The 16,341-nt window shown below is 38.1% G+C and overlaps 1 protein-coding gene across 1 annotated transcript in view; it reads right to left on the bottom strand.

The window, feature by feature from the left end:
• The window catches only part of LOC111869550 (von Willebrand factor A domain-containing protein 8), a gene marked incomplete at its 3' end in the record, with an annotated part of 294,700 nt that extends 278,994 nt beyond the window's left edge, over positions 1–15,706 (bottom strand). The window contains 2 exon segments of the mRNA XM_033753471.1: positions 6,542–6,739; positions 15,606–15,706. Of these exon segments, the coding sequence (XP_033609362.1) occupies positions 6,542–6,698 (157 nt within the window).
• Between the last annotated feature and the right edge of the window lie 635 nt (positions 15,707–16,341).

Below are 16,341 nucleotides of genomic sequence, written 5' to 3'. Positions count from 1 at the left end.
GTAGCACAGTTTCTTCCTTAGCCATTAACACAAGGTCATCTGCATATTTCACAGTTTGAATAATTTGTCCTCCTAATTTGAAGTCTCCAAGCCCGTCCAGAGCTTCTTTGGTAAGGCATTCGCTGTACAAGATGAACAAAATGGGTGATAAACAGCATCCTTGTCGAACTCCTCTTCCAATCTTCACACTTCTTGTCTCCCCTCTGTCCAGTCGCAACTTTCTGATCCATGTGCAATTTACTAATCTATCTTCTTTCACACCAATCAATACCTGTTTCCTTTAGGATCTGCATTAATTTGGTCCAATTTACATAGTCAAATGCCTACTGCCAGTCTATAAAGCATCACACAGTTCATCTATCTCCAAAGTTCGTTCTGCTATAATTCTCATCATCCCAATTGCATCCCTGGTTCCTTTTCCTTTTCTAAATCCAAACTGATCCTCTCCAAGTATATCCTCTATTTCCTTTCAATTCTTCTTTTAAGTATCTATTACCTTTGCTGTATGTGCAATAAGATTTACTGTGTGATGGTCGCTGCATTTTGTAGCTTTTGTCTTTTTCTTTAAGGCAGTCATTGTCACTTCTGTAAAGTCCTTGGGCCACTCCCCAGTTTCATATATGGTGTTTATTAGTTTTGTCAGTGTTTTCAAACAACCTTCTCCCAGTAACTTAAGCACATCTCCAGGTACATAATCATCTCCTGTAGCCTTTCCATTCCTAATGTCCTTGATAGCTTTTTCCACCTCGCTTTGTAAAATACATGGTCCTTTCTTGTCTTTATCTACTTCCTCTTCCGGTTCCACTTCCAAGGTTTCTGGCCGATTAGGTCGATCACATAGTTCTGTAATATAATTTTCCCAAATTTTCAGCACTTGCCTCTGATCTACTATTCTATTGCCCTGGGAGTCTCGATGCCAATATTTTGAATCCCATGGTTTTATTTCCATCCTAGTTCTTTTGTCTTCATGTACATCAAATCATAAAGTCTTGTCCTTTGAAATTCTATAATCTCATTACATATCTTCTCAAGATATTCCTTTTTGGCCCTGTCCGTGGCTCTTTTCAATTCATTCCTCAGTCTCCTGTATTTCCTCCTGCCTTCTTCATTGTTTACATTCTTCCATTTCCTTCGCTCCTCCATTTTATTCATCATCTCCTGTGTAACCCATGGTTTTATTGCTATCTTCTCAACTTTACCAACCAATTCGCTAATAGTATCTAACATGCATTCTTTTATATTGTTCCACTGCACTTCAGCATTTCCACTTTCACTTTCACTTGCAGTGAGTTTCTCTTCTAGGGTCTCCTGCACACTTTGTCTGTGAGCATATAACTTCTCCAAATCCCATCTAGCTCTGCGCTTTTGGAATCTTATAATATTCTTCAACCTGGTTTGAAACTTGGCAACCAGTAAGTTGTCGTCAGAGTCAATATCTGCCCCAGACAGCATCTTCACATCCTTCACACTGTTTCTGAATCGATGTTTCACAAGGATGTAGTCCAGCTGATGCCGCCTCCAATCCCCAGGTGCCTTTAATTTATTTATACCATAAAATTAAGAGTTTTATTCTAAAACAGTGTTTTTACAGCAAACACTTAAAAGATAAATTATATGACTTGTTCAAAAGAATTAAATCAATGCCATTTTTCCAGTAATTTATAATCTTATATTTTTCAGCATAACAATGAACAAAGGCACAAAATATGTATAATGAAATGTTTATAGATATGTTTGTAGAATGTCGCCCACATAAATTTCAACTATCAATGTAATTATCTCTTTCTTTTCTATTTCTCTGCCCTAATTAATTTACATGTTTTTCAAAGACATATCATATTCAAAACTTCACAACCCTAAAATATACTGTATCATAAGTACACTGTATATATACACTGGCTGTATGGATGTTGTTCCCATCTCACAAATTTGTGCAGAGAATCCAGCGTTAAAACTACAGAGACTTACAAAGTATGCTGATAGGGCCACATGCTGTTTTACATAAATGAATGAAAAACAGACATATAGAGTGGGACAAAATCTTACTTATTATTATATGTAGTGGTGTTTCACTGACACATAGGTCACCAAGGATTTTGTAAAATGCACTCTATATTTTTCTGCAGCTATCATTGTAAAGAGAACAGAGGTGAATTTAATTTCATAAAGAATTTTGTAAAATGCACTCTATATTTTTCTGCAGCTATCATTGTAAAGAGAACAGAAGTGAATTTAATTACATACTATATTGAACAAGATCACTCAAGATCACAAGAGAAAAATACCAAATTGCAATTTATTGTGGCATGCCACCTAAAAGCCAAAATATCTTGAGTCAGAGCAGACATGTATTGCCAGACAACGGCTTGTTAAAACATGTGGCCGGGACAACACGCTGGAAGAGACCATTGATGAGCAACATTCAGTAAACACTGCCTAAAAGCCGGAATAGTGGAGCCAGACAGAGAGTTATCAATTTTGCTAGGCAACTGTTATAGCATGTTTCCGAGACAGCGCATATATAACAGACCATTACCATGGAAGTGAAAGCTAGAACTATTTTAGTTCCCATGGCAATGAATAGATTAGCTACTGGTGCACAGACCAAGTGAAACAGAATCCCTAAAGAAGGCGTCTTCTAATCTGTCTGACTGTAGAATATAACAGACAAAACAGAACAGAGGAGAATTTTGAAGAGGTTAGAACAGAGCGTAGACCAGAACAGAGGTCGAAGAGCAGAGCTGGGAAAAGAGGAAACCAGCAGTGCTAAGGACTAATAGCAAAGACACGACACATAGAACAGTGGTGGAAGAGGAAATGGCCGTTGAAGACAGAACCCGAGAGACAATAAATTAGTCAGGTTGCATTGTCTGGAAGACGGTGTTTCAGAGTGATTGTAATTGTAATTCAAAACAACTTATCCAGTAAACAGATTCGTCTAATCCAGAACCCAGAAATTTCTTGTCGGGTTACCAGGATGTGACATTATTATGAAGTTTGATAGTTGATTAATGAATTGCACTTCTTCAAGTAATGATGTTAATTTGTCCATCAAAATGTTAGAATACTTTAAGCCATTCAATCTGTCACCAACAAAGTGGGGATCATTATTTTTTCCCCTAAAATACCTTATTAATTTACTCATGGAACTGAGCCCTTCTAGAGGAGCTGCCAATTCTGCAGCTACTCAAGAATTTCCCAGCATTTTATGGAACCCGAAGGTTCATTACCATGTTCACAAGAGACCTCCACTGGTCCCTATCCTGAGCCAGATCAATCCAATCAACACCATCTATCAATACTATCTCTCTAAAATCCATTTTAGTACTGTCCACCCACCTACGCCTTGGTCTTCCCAGTGGTCTGTTTCCTTCTGGCGTTCCCACCAATATCCTATATGCATTCCTCTTCTCCCCCATTCAAACTACATGCCCTGCCCACCTCATCCTCCTTGACGAGAAGACAAAAGGTTCTGGACTTAATGGTAGCATGCATTACCCGAGTTCAGTTTCCTCTTAATTTCCTCCTGAATCAGGTTTTGATCTGTTATCGCTGTTCCCAAATATCTGAACTGTACCATATTTTCAGAACATCTGTTACCTATCTACATGTCATGATATTGCCCTGCTTTCTTGAAGTCTATGAACAGCTGATGTCCTGTCTCATTGTACTCCAATATTTTCTCAAATATCTGACGAATGCAAAAGATCTTATCTGTTGTTGATCTGTTACGTCAAACTTCTAAATTACCATACTACATATTTGCTGACCACTGACACTAATGCTCTACTTGTATTCAGAACAAACTCTCCCTTGCCCAATGGTGCATATTGTATAAATTAACACTCTGATCAGTAAATGTCGCTTCATCAGAAAACAGCACTGTAGCAAAGAAAGAACTGTTAGCATGTACAGCTTTTTGCACCCACTGGTAATATTTGAGTCAATTAAGAGAATCTGTGCATTGTAATTCTTGATAAAGACTGATGTGATTATGGACTGAATCTATGGTTATACAAAATCCAGAACACACTTCTACTTATTCCAGATACACATTTAATATCCACAGAGCTAATACGGGAATTATTGGCTCTCGAAGCCACAACAGCTATTGCATTTTCTCTCTTACATCACTCACTTTTACAAATAGCTAAATTTTCCATTGTTCTCAGTTTTCAAACGTTTAACATGAAGGATGACAATGAGCAGGACATAATTCAGCATGCAGCTATGCAGCTCTTGCTGAATTTCATTTAGCTTCCCCATAAATAAGGATCATATTAGCTTCATTTTCAATACTGAACACCATATATAATGAACGGATTGATACTAATTACATATATTCCTCTTCTGACATGAATTTACCATAGTTTGAAAGAGAGTGAACAAGATTACCTCATACACTATGATATGTCACTGAATTCATCTGTTTTCTCTATGGTCCTAGCTGGCTATGAAAATGTATAGTGCCATTTACAAAACCCAAGGTGACCTCCATACCTCTGAAGTGCCTCTATGTACACTGTTACTTTCGCCTTATGTGCTCTTCGATACTATACAAGGTTTTGTCAGAAACCTTTCCGACAACACACAAAAATATAGTTAAAAAAACTGAGTTCCATCGGAACCTCCAGAAATTATTCAAAATCATACAACTGTTTATTCCTTCATGTACGATGGTAAGTCAAATGAAAACTGTCCATTTTTTTAAATTCAATTTACTGAACGAAAGCAGTACACAACTATATCATTCTTCTATATAGTCTCCATTTCATTCAATACAGGCCCTCCAGCATTTACAAAGTGTATGGATTCCTCTAGAAAAAAAAAATTTGTGGTTTTCTGTCCAACCACTCAAGCACCGCCTGCTGTACCTCTTCATCAGAACGGAACGTCTTTCCTCCCGTTGCCTCTCTGAGTGGCCCAGACATGTGGTAATCACTTGGGGCTAGGTCTGGTGAGTATGGCGGATGTGGAAGACACTCAAAGTGCAAGTCTTGGATTGCTGCACCAACAGTATGGGGGCGAGCATTGTCATGATGCAAAAGGACACCTCTAGTCCACATTGCTTTGATCTGGTTGCAGGTCGAAGATGATTCTTCAAGCGATCTGAATATGAGGCACTGGTGATAGTGTTCCCCTGAGGCATGTAGTGCTCCAAAAGTAAGCCTAGTTCATCCCAAAAGAGTCAGCATAATCTTCCTTGCACATGGCTGCGTCTGGAACTTCTTGGGTTTTGATGATAAGGAATGATGCCATTCCTTGCTCATTCTCTTTGTTTCTCGTTGGCGGTAGTGCAACCAAGTTTCTTCGCCAGTAACGATTCTTGAAAGGAAGGAATCACCTTCTGCTTCAAGGTGTCGCAGAAGTTCTTCAGAGTTATGAACACGTTGTCATTTCAATTCTGGAGTCAGCTGCTGTGGCACCCACCTTGTAGAAACTTTGTGAAACTTGAGCACATCATGAATAACAGGGTGTGCAGATCTGTGGCTCATGTTAAGAATTTCAACTATTTCATCCACTGACAATCGGCGATTCTCCATCACTAGGGCTTCAACTGCTGCAATAGACTCAGGAGTCATAACTCTGTGCACCTGACCCGGGGAGGAGCGTCTGCCACATACATCACACAATTTCTGAATTTCCTATTCCACTTATACACTTGCTGCTTTGAACCTTCATCCATTGATGAACTTCAATCGGTTTCACACATTCACTGATCAAAAAACGAATTACAGAATGTTTTTCTTCTTTTGTGCATGTACATAGTGGAGCAGCCATCTTCAAACCGGCACTGATAGTGTTCTGTTTGTCTGCTTTATACTGCAACCTACAGGTTAATCTTTATAGCATTGGTAACATGTCTGCCAACTTACAGGACAATGGCCTGATATTTCAAATTTCTATCTCAGTACAGCAGTTACAGTATAATAACGAAATCTGTCTCTGGTTGTAGTGATTATATCGTGTGCACATTAGCAACTGGTGAACATCTACAGCATTCTTTATGCTAAATTTTCAGAAGTGACTCATAGTACAAATGAAATAAACATTTCCTTAAGGTTATATACTGTTTCCATCTGGAAGCCAGAATATATGTATGGATGGCAAATATATGGGCAGATTTGATATTTGAGAATTTTCACTTTAGAAAATATATTTTGAGACCCTACAACATACGTTATGTTCACATTTGGATTTCTTATGTCAGTAACTATGATAATTTCTGTCTTCTCAGATGTGACACTGTACTGTCTGGTGCATGTGTACTGACATTTCAGAGGAACATGCTGCCTCCATCTCTGGTTTTCTACCCTGAAGCTCAAGTCAGCATGTTCCTCCAACACAGTGGTAAACATCTACATGTTGTCACATTCCACATGACAGTAGTCTTCCTGTTGTAAATATATTTCACTAGATAATAATGTTATAAAGAAAGCAATATACAGGACTACTAAAGATTTAAATGTAACAACCAAGACATGACCAACAAAAGACTCAATGAGCATGTATGGTCCGCTCACCCAAGAAATGAACATACTTGAGTAATATTTAATATGCTGCCTACTGACAGCAGCATGCTGTTGCGTTATAAATGAATTCCGCAGTATTTTGTGCAGCACTGCAACACGTCTCATTGTGGGCTCAGCATACATGCTTGTTTCCGTTTGTGTACCATTACAGCTATCAGCCTTCATTGGGACTATCTGCAGACCATAGTCTCTGGATTACTGCATACCTATAAGCAAATAAACAATAACAGGGCATGTATGATCTCAAAATGTCATAGCACTGACTATGTGAATACCATATTCTAGGATGAGACACACTGTAGTCTGGTAGATACCAACAAATTAGAGCAGCTGGCTATCTCCATCTTCAGAACAGACAGTACCCTGAAGATGGAGGAAACACAATTCTCTGCAAAAGTGGTAAAAATATAAGATCACATGGCATCACATTCCTGAAGACAGTAATTATTTTGTAATAGTGTAATCCACCTCATATGGGTTAGAAAATAAAACACAGATTTTTTAAATATGTTTCTTAACCTTTAAGAGATGGCCATTTAAATTCCGGTAGTGGCCGCAGGCCTCAATAAATTTAAATGCCCGCCATTGTAGAATAATAAAAATTGTAAGCATATTACTGAAAATGCCGTGATTTCTACAATTTTTGTGATAAAGGAACGAAATAAACGCTGCTTTTATCTAGAAAGGATATAGAATCAGTTATTGTAATTTACCGATTTTAAAATCCCTAAAAATTTTTACACTGATGCCAAAAAAATTTTTTCCCCTCAATTTCAAATGTCTGTGCACAAAAATGCATACAGTTCCTGCACAAAACGTTTCTCCAGTCTAAATGCCTGTTGCTGACATCATTTTCTAACTATGGCTTATGTGGCAACAGGGGCAGATGTTTATGCTTGCGTTCCTCATTCTCCAGTATGTAGGTTCCTTTCGGTATGCACGAGTGTGGGCGATGTCTAATCGTTCACAGAAACATTGACTGTGTATTATCTTGTATAGCCACACAAGAGTACTCTGTTCTGAAATATAGCCCAGCAGTGTCAGAACGTTCAAGGCTAGCACTGTGTTCATTTGTCCACCATGGCCTCGTATTTGGAAGACGTTCAAATTGAGAATCAGCTTATAAATGACACTGATTCAGACTGTTGTACCCATGACTCTGAGAGTGGCGAGGAAGAAAGTGAATCAGAAATTGAAGTCGACGAAGACCCATCATCTTCGCTGGCAACCTGGGGACCACCACACCAGCATGGCAGGAGGGGTGTGAATAATTATTCCGGTGGAGCTGTGGGGTTAAATACCAATGAAGCTCCACACGTAAGTAAGGATTCCACCCCTTTCTGCGTTTTCATGCTCTACTTCGCAGGGATTATCCATCTGCTGGTGGAAGAGACGAATAGGTACTACCACCAGCACGTAGACAGATTTCAAGATGGACCTTCTCCGCGGCCTGACGTGACCGATTCCGAGATGTTTCTGTTTCTAGGAATAATCATTCAAATGGTACATGACATTAGAGTCAGACTGAAGGACTACTGGTAGACTGTAGAACAATTTGCCATGCCTTTCTACTCTAACACAATGAAAAGCGACCGTTTTCTACACATTCTTCGTTTTCTTCACTTTGCAGACAACAATACAGAAACTGACAGGAATTCCGACAGTAATGACCGACTATGGAAAATTCGGACCATCTTCAACACTCTCAATGACGCATGTAAAAAATATTATAACCCTTCCGAACATTTGGCCATAGACGAGATAATTGTTAAATTCAAAGGTTGGGTGGTTTTTAGGCAGTACATTCCTAAGAAACAAATTGTATCAGAATCAAAATCTTCAAAATTTGTGACACCGCTGGGTATACTTATGACATGCAAGTTTGCCTAGGAAAAGACAGGACACGTGCCAGCCAAGACGTGACAGCGACACATGCTACAGTTAGGGACCTATGCAGACGTATTGAGGGAGCAGGTCACAAACTGTACATGGACAATTTCTTTTCGTCACCAGACTTGTTTGACGAACTGATGACAAAGGATATAACATGCTGTGGGACAGTCTGACCTAATCGGAAGGGCTTGCCTGACGAATTTCGATGAAGACAATTTCGACTGAAGAAAGGTGACATTCGTATTAGGGTGAGACAGAACTTGATGGCACTAGTTTGGAAGGACAAACGTGACATTCATATGTTGGAGAACATGCACTGTCCTCCAGCAGAAGGCAGTTTCTGTGATGAGCACAGAAATTCCACCAAGCCAGCAATTGTTGCTGACTACAAGAAGCACATGGGTTATGTCGACAAAGCGGACAGAATGGCAAACAGTTATAGCATCAGTCGTCAAGCCTGGAAATGGACAAATAAATTATTTTCCCATCTCCTGAATCTGACAATTCTGAACAGTTTCATCCTGTTGTCATCCTGTGACGCGAAATTATCACACAGAGAATTTCATCTTGCCCTTGTGCGGAACATGGTGGAACATGCTGCAAGGGGTCCACCTCACCCTCAACGGTCCAGGGGTCGACCTCCTGCTGTGTCATCGGCGACATCTCAATTAGAGGAGGCAAGTCGATATCACTGGCTGACTTCCTCTAATACGAGATTGAGATGTCATTTGTGCTTTTCGCGTGGCAAACGAAGTAACATCCGGACAAAGTGTGTGAAGTGCGACGTTGGACTCTGCATTTCCGGATGTTTCCAACAGTTCCACATGAAGGCAACATTCAGTTAGATGACGCAGGAGGGAAGACAGTCTACTTATAAAGCTGGTGTCCAAAAATAGTGTAAGTAGAACAAGAATTTCTATCTTAAAATAAGATTTTAAAACACTATGCACAAGCATGGATTGTGGGTACCCATACGGTGATGCATGGCCACTCGGCTGTACTTTAAATGATGCTGTATGGTGACATTAGGCTCTTAAAGGTTAATTAACTGAAAGTGAGGTCTGTACAAATATCAGAACAGCTGGAACATCAGGGTTCGATTTCTGCCAGGAGATGATATTTTTCTCTATGCCTAAGACATGCTCTGGGGACATCCCTCCACCTATCCAATCGGTACCACAAGGCTGTTTCCCCCAAAACAAACCACTTAAGTGTCAAACTGAATTCCCACCAACATCTACTGGGCGTTTATGAACATGTGGAAATAAACCTCCACTATCCATGTCTTCATGGCATCTTCAATTAAGCACATGGATATCTTTATCTCTATGTTTATAATGTATTGTTCCAGACTACTAATCTTGTACCGTTAATGCCAAGTTTAGGTAATGTAACTTATAATCCCTGAAGAAACATAAGTATGCTCAAAACTACTGGAACAAAGGAAACAAGCCAAACTGCATTGATTGCTGGGTCCAAGCAAAATAAATGGGGATAATTTGATCAATACAAGACAGGAAGCCAACAGGCATTTCATTAATAAAAAGATGGAATACCTGAAAGACAAAATTAATAAGCTTGCAATTAACAGTGAGAACAAGAAAATTAATACAAACCAGTATAGAAGACTGTATGAATTTAAGAAGACTTCTCAACCTAGAAACAACTTAGTAAAGGATGAGAATGGTGATCTGCTTGCAGATTCTCACAACATTTGAACAGGTAGAAGAACTACTTCTCTCAGTTACTGTATGAACATAGGGTCAGTGATGTTAGGCAGATAGGAATACATACAGCTGAACCATTAGTACCTGGTCCTTGTCATTTTGAGGTTTAAACTGCTATTGCAAAGTTGAAAAAGTATAAATCGCCAGGTGGTGATCACATTCCAGTAGAATCGATTCAAGCAAGTGGTTAAACATTACAGCCTGAGTTCCATAAATTCATTAATTCGATTTGGAATAAGGAAGAATTGCCTGACCAGATCTCTCATATGCTACTTCTTCATAAGCTTAGTGTTTTTGGACTTTCTGGTGATCATGTAAACTGGATTGGCAGCTGGAACTCTTCTTTTGCCTTCTGAAGTACTCTCCAACGTTCCTCAAGATCTGTTCTGGGACCCTTGCTTTTTACTGTGTTTGTTAATTGCTTACATGATGCCTGTGCTTTAGAGCAGTTAAAATTGCACTGCAAGAAGAGAGTTTAAAACACATCTACATTGTCAGATGCAGAGCTATCAGAGATTCTTCAAGAGGCACCTTGACAAAAAAAAAAATATGCATAGGAAATGGACGTGAGGTGGTTGTACACACAAAGTTTCTGCATTATTTCTGAAAGCGCTTCATTTAAAAGCTCAATAGGATTAAATAATGTGCTTGAGAATGTGACCAAACAATTTTGATACCTTCCTGGGCTTTATCACTCAGTTTTACACAAGATGCTACACCTGCTCAAATAAAACTGGAACTAATTACGTCATATCCAACTGCGGAAAGTTACAAAAGTCAGCTGTATTCTGTATTTGTATGTGCACTGGAAACATGTACTGTATTTGTATTATGCCATGTTCTACATCGTTAACTTAAACCCATGAAGGGTCGGTCTATGGAATGTAAATAAATTCAGTTCTATCTTATTCTATTCCACTCAGCATTCAGGAACCAGGGTAGTGCGGTTGGTATAGCAACTGGTTACGGGCTGGGCGACTGAGCATTCTATTGAGTCCCAGTGGGATCAAAAATTTTCTCTTGTCCACGTTACCCAGACCAGCTCTGGGGTCCACAAAACTTCCTATCCAATGGTTACCGAGACCCCTTTACCTGGGGGTAAAGCGGCTGGGTAGTGAACCTGACCAATCACCTCCAACTAGTGCCGAGGTCAACAAAATGTGGATCTATACATCCACTTCCCATATGCCTTCATAGCATAATGCTTAATTAGTTAAGCAGAGACAACTTTACCTTTATACTCAGTATCCTTCTACCAAGAGGTTCTCTTGGATACTGGAGAAAAAATGGGAGTACAATGAGTAAGTATTATATCAGCTAGTCATAGACTTCAAGAAAGCCTATGATTCAGTAATGAGGGAAGTATTGTACAATATTTTGACAGAGTTTGGGGTACCTATGACAGTAGTTAGACTGATTAAAATGTGTTTAAGTTGGTATAGGTAAACATTTGTCTGATAATCTCCATTTCCAGAATTATCTAAAACAAGGAGATGCTTCATCGTCACTCCTTTTCAACTTTGCTTTAGAATATGCCATTAGGAAGGTCGAGGAAAACCAGGGGGGACTGAAATTAAATGGGACACATCAGCTGTTGGTCTATGACGATGATGTGAAAGTACTGAGAGATAATATAGATAGCATACAAAAACACAAACTTTGACTGACGCTACTTAGGAGGTTGGTCTAGAAGTAAACACAGAGAAAACTAAGTATATGTTGATACCTAGTCACCAGGATGCAGAGCAAATTCATAACATAAAAATAGGTAACAGATGTTTTCAAAATGTGGCACAGTTCAGATATTTGGGAACAATGATAACAAATCAAAACCTGATTCAGGATGAAATTAAGAGGAGACTGAAATCTGGTAATGCTTGCTACCATTCAGTCCAGAAGCTTCTGTCTTCTCGTCTGCTGCCTAAGAGCATAAAAATTAGAATACAAAAACTATAATTTTGAATGTGATTCTGTATGGGTGTGAAACCTGATCTGACTTTAAGGGAGAAACACAGACTTTGAGTATTTGAGATCAGGGTGCTGACGAGAATATTTGGACCAAAGAGAGATGAAGTGACAGAAGGCTGGAGAAAACTGCAAAATGAGGAGCTTTATAACTTGTACTCTTCTCCAAGTATAATTAGAATGGTCAAGTTAAGGGGGATGAGATGGGCAGGACAGGTAACACAAATGGGGGAGAGGATAGGATATAGGTTACTGGTGTGAAAGCTGAAAGGAAGGAGACCACTGGGAAGACCAAGACATTGGTGGGTGCACAATATTAAAATGGGTCTTAGAGACAGGCTGGGATGGTATTGATTGGATTAAACTGACTCAGGACAGGGGCCAGTGGAGGGCTCTTGTGAACACTGTAATGAACCTCTGGGTTTATTAAATGCTGGGAAGTTCTTGAGTACCTGCACAATAGGTGAACTTCTCAAGAAGGGCTCAGCTCCATGAGTGATGAGTTTCTGTTGCTCATGGGACCTTGATAGATATGATACAATTCAAGGAACATTAAGTTCAGAAATTTCTGCACTTCCTGGCATATGTGCTGGAAGCAACAATTCTCAAAATGAGGGAAACGATATGAAACATCAATCCAGGCATTACTTTGTAAACAAAGACCCAAAACCTCGATAAAACAGAATGATACCCTACGCTCAAAATGTTTGTAATGGAAACAACCTTACTGATTAGGCTAGTCTAGTAATAATGTCATACACTTGTATTCAGGAGTTACTTGGTTTGAAACGCACGCACGACACCTGCTATCCAATCTGAAATTTACATGGTTTTTCTCAGTCCTTACAAGTAAATGCCGGGATAGTATCTCAATTAGGCCACAACTACTTTCTCTCGAATCCCTTCCAATCATTATTCATCTACCATCCCACCATTCTGTGCTGTATAGTCTCATTAACTTAAAATAAGTTCTATATTTATCATCGCTCCTTTGAATTATATTTGTAATAGGTCAATTTCATCTGGTTCATTCCCTACATGATTAAAATATTCTGTGGTTAAGTCACTATTTAAAAAAGGTGACAATAAAGATATAAAAAATTAAAGGCCTATATCATTACTAACTTCTTTTTCTAAAACTTTTGAAAAGATGATATACATAAGACTTTCTAAACATGTAATAAATAATGCTATATTATCTGGTGAACAGTTTGGGTTTAGAAGCAATTCCTCAACAGGAAAGGCAAAGTTTAAACTTCTAAATTATATTTTACAGGCCTTAAATAATAAGGAACTTGTGGGAGGTATTTTTTGTGACTTTGAGAAAGCCTTTAATTGTGTTAATCACGACTTATTAATGAAGAAATTGAAATTCTATGGAATTGTAGGCAATGCATACTCTAATCAAATCATATGACAGTGATAGGTATCAGCGAGTCCTCACTGATGATAAATTAACACATTCTTATACTTCTTCAGAATGGGGGAAGATTAAACATGGAGTGCCCCAGGGATCTATACTTGGACCAATGCTTTTTCTTTTATACATAAATGACCTAGCTGAAGTAGTTAATTATAACTCTAAGCCAGTCATGTTTGCTGATGATACCAGCATTATTATCAGTATTCATAATTTAGTAAATTTTAAAAAAGATATTATTTCCTCTTTCAGACAGTTGAATGAATGGTTTAATATCAATTTGTTGTCATTAAATTATAACAAAACTCAGTATATACAATTTAGAACCACTAAGAGCCAAACAATTCAATTAGATATCAGTTATAATAATAAATATATTATTAACAATATAAATACTCGGTTTTTAGGTATTACTGTCAACAGCTCCTTGTCATGGAAGCATCATGTTGATGGACTTATGGTTAAATTAAGCAAAGCATGTTATGCTATTAGATCTTTAGGACCCTTTTTGTCACATAAATCACTAAGGATGATTTACTTTTCTTATTTTCATGCAGTTATGTCATATGGTACAATCTTCTGGGGGAATTCCCCTTATAGTATCAATATATTTAAACTACAAGAAAGGTCATAAGAATTATTACAAATTCCAGTAACAGGGATTCCTGTAGGGAGTTGTTTGAGAAACTAGATATATTACCGTTTTATACTCAGTATATATTTTCATTACTAATTTTTGTAATTGATAATATCTCCACATTTAAAACAAATTCAGAGTTATATCATATCAACACCAGAGGTAAAAATAATTTTTACCCTTCACAACCAAGGTTGTCTGTCTATAAAAATGGTGTTTATTATATAGGTATAAAGGCATTTAATCACTTACCTCCTTGCATAAAAAATTGTCTGATAATAAGAATCAATTTAAAAATACTCTAAAAAACTACCTTATATTGAATAATTTTTATTCAATGAAGAATTTTTATAGTAATTACTAATTTTAATGTGAATTTTTAAGGTTTTATGTATCATAGGTGCTTTATTCTGGCATAAATATGTTATCATCTACCTTTTGGTATGACGATTTTTTACAATATTAAATTTAAGATGTTATGTTTAATGTTAAAGTAGGAAGATAAACAGTTTGGTTTATTGTTTGACCTGACCTATGCTTATTTTCATAGCATGTGTATTTTAGTTACTTGTCTGTGATTGGTTCTACATCTGTCAGGCGTATTTGTAGCCTAGATTGGATTGATGGAATTTTACAATGGAATAAATAAATCAATTACTGCAACTGTCACAAAAAACACTACAAAAACAAACTTCTTTTTTAATGCTAGTAGGATGAGACTAAGTCCCTTGTACTGCGGCCACTTCTGGCCTATTGTACCAGCCCTAGATGATAGGTGAGGGTGATTGTGGAGCAATTGGTGGAGTGAAGATTGGCAGGGGAAACCGAAGTACTTGAAGAAAACCTGTCCTGGCGCCACTTTGTCCACCACAAAACCCACTTGACCAGACCAGTGTTCGAACCTGGGCCACTGTGGTGGGAAGCCAGCGACTAACTGCTTGAGCTATGGCACAGCCCAAAACAAACCTTACTGAAAACTGTCAAAAGTTCAACATAACCTTTGTTATGCTCTGAGCTGTCCTCATCATTTCTCGAGATTTTATGACAGCATGCACTAAAATGGTTAGTTCAACCATTCTTGTATCTTCAGCAGTTCTTAAGAATAAACTAACTGCAGATTCTTAATTTTCTGTTTAACTGTTCTAAGTCAAGATGTTCCTATTCAAGCCACAATTCTGAACAGTGCAGCTTCTTTCACTAGTTTTTTTCTACACTGTACAGTACATATATTCCACAAACATTCATGGTTTCTGCACACTTCCACAACCAGGACTGTAATTTCTTTACCCCATTTTGTCAGCATGTTTGGGCAAGCTGGTATTCTTGAAAAATCTTTTAAATGCATAACTGAAATGCAAAACATTCTCTAGATTGGAAGGAATTCATGCATTGTCATAGGTCTAGTACAGAGACTAATCAAAAACCGGTACCTGCTTCGTTACTGGAGTGCGGTTATGTTACGGTATACATGTGTCGAGCAACTTGACACTAGAAACCCATTCCAGTACCTTGTCATTGCACCAAAACTATGTAAACAAGGCTTTAATTTACAACAATGCAAGACATGTGAAACATATGGGGATGTAAACAGAAAGCAATGCAATTTCGTAAACCTGTCAGACAAGTCTACCTGGTGACCTGCAGTGCTACATTCACCCCTTTAGTGGTTTGATCTATTTTTGACAAACTTTATTTTATGCACAGGCTGAAAAATGAAACAAACAACTGATCTAACCTACCTAAGTCTTCGGCTGTAAATGATCAGTTATAACACAAACAGTATCGTATATTGAAGTGCTTTCAGAGCCGAAAGAGTATAGTTACACATTACATTTGCTAACACTGACACCATCACAATTTAAAACGGATTTAAAACTTTACTCTTTTATCCTCTTCTGTGCAACATGTAGATCAGATTAAGACCGATCCAGACAATCACTTTGGCCACGTTGTTCAGTCTGACCTTTAATGCACTAACTAATTAAAGTACTAACTCGTGCACAGCAGCACACAAAGATGGATCACATCACATGTATCACCTATAAGTACAAGTAATTTGTTTACGAAATTATGTACGAGCCCAAATGCGATGCAGGACACCTTCAGAAGTAATCTAATCTAGCTGCACGAACTCAACAACAAACTTCCAATTTTTGCTTTGTGCCC

The sequence above is a fragment of the Cryptotermes secundus genome, unplaced genomic scaffold (genome assembly GCF_002891405.2).
Source record: "Cryptotermes secundus unplaced genomic scaffold, Csec_1.0 scaffold220, whole genome shotgun sequence".
Lineage (NCBI taxonomy): Eukaryota > Metazoa > Arthropoda > Insecta > Blattodea > Kalotermitidae > Cryptotermes > Cryptotermes secundus.
The sequence above is the reverse complement of the archived record's forward strand: the minus strand, read 5'-3'. Positions and strand labels throughout refer to the sequence as shown.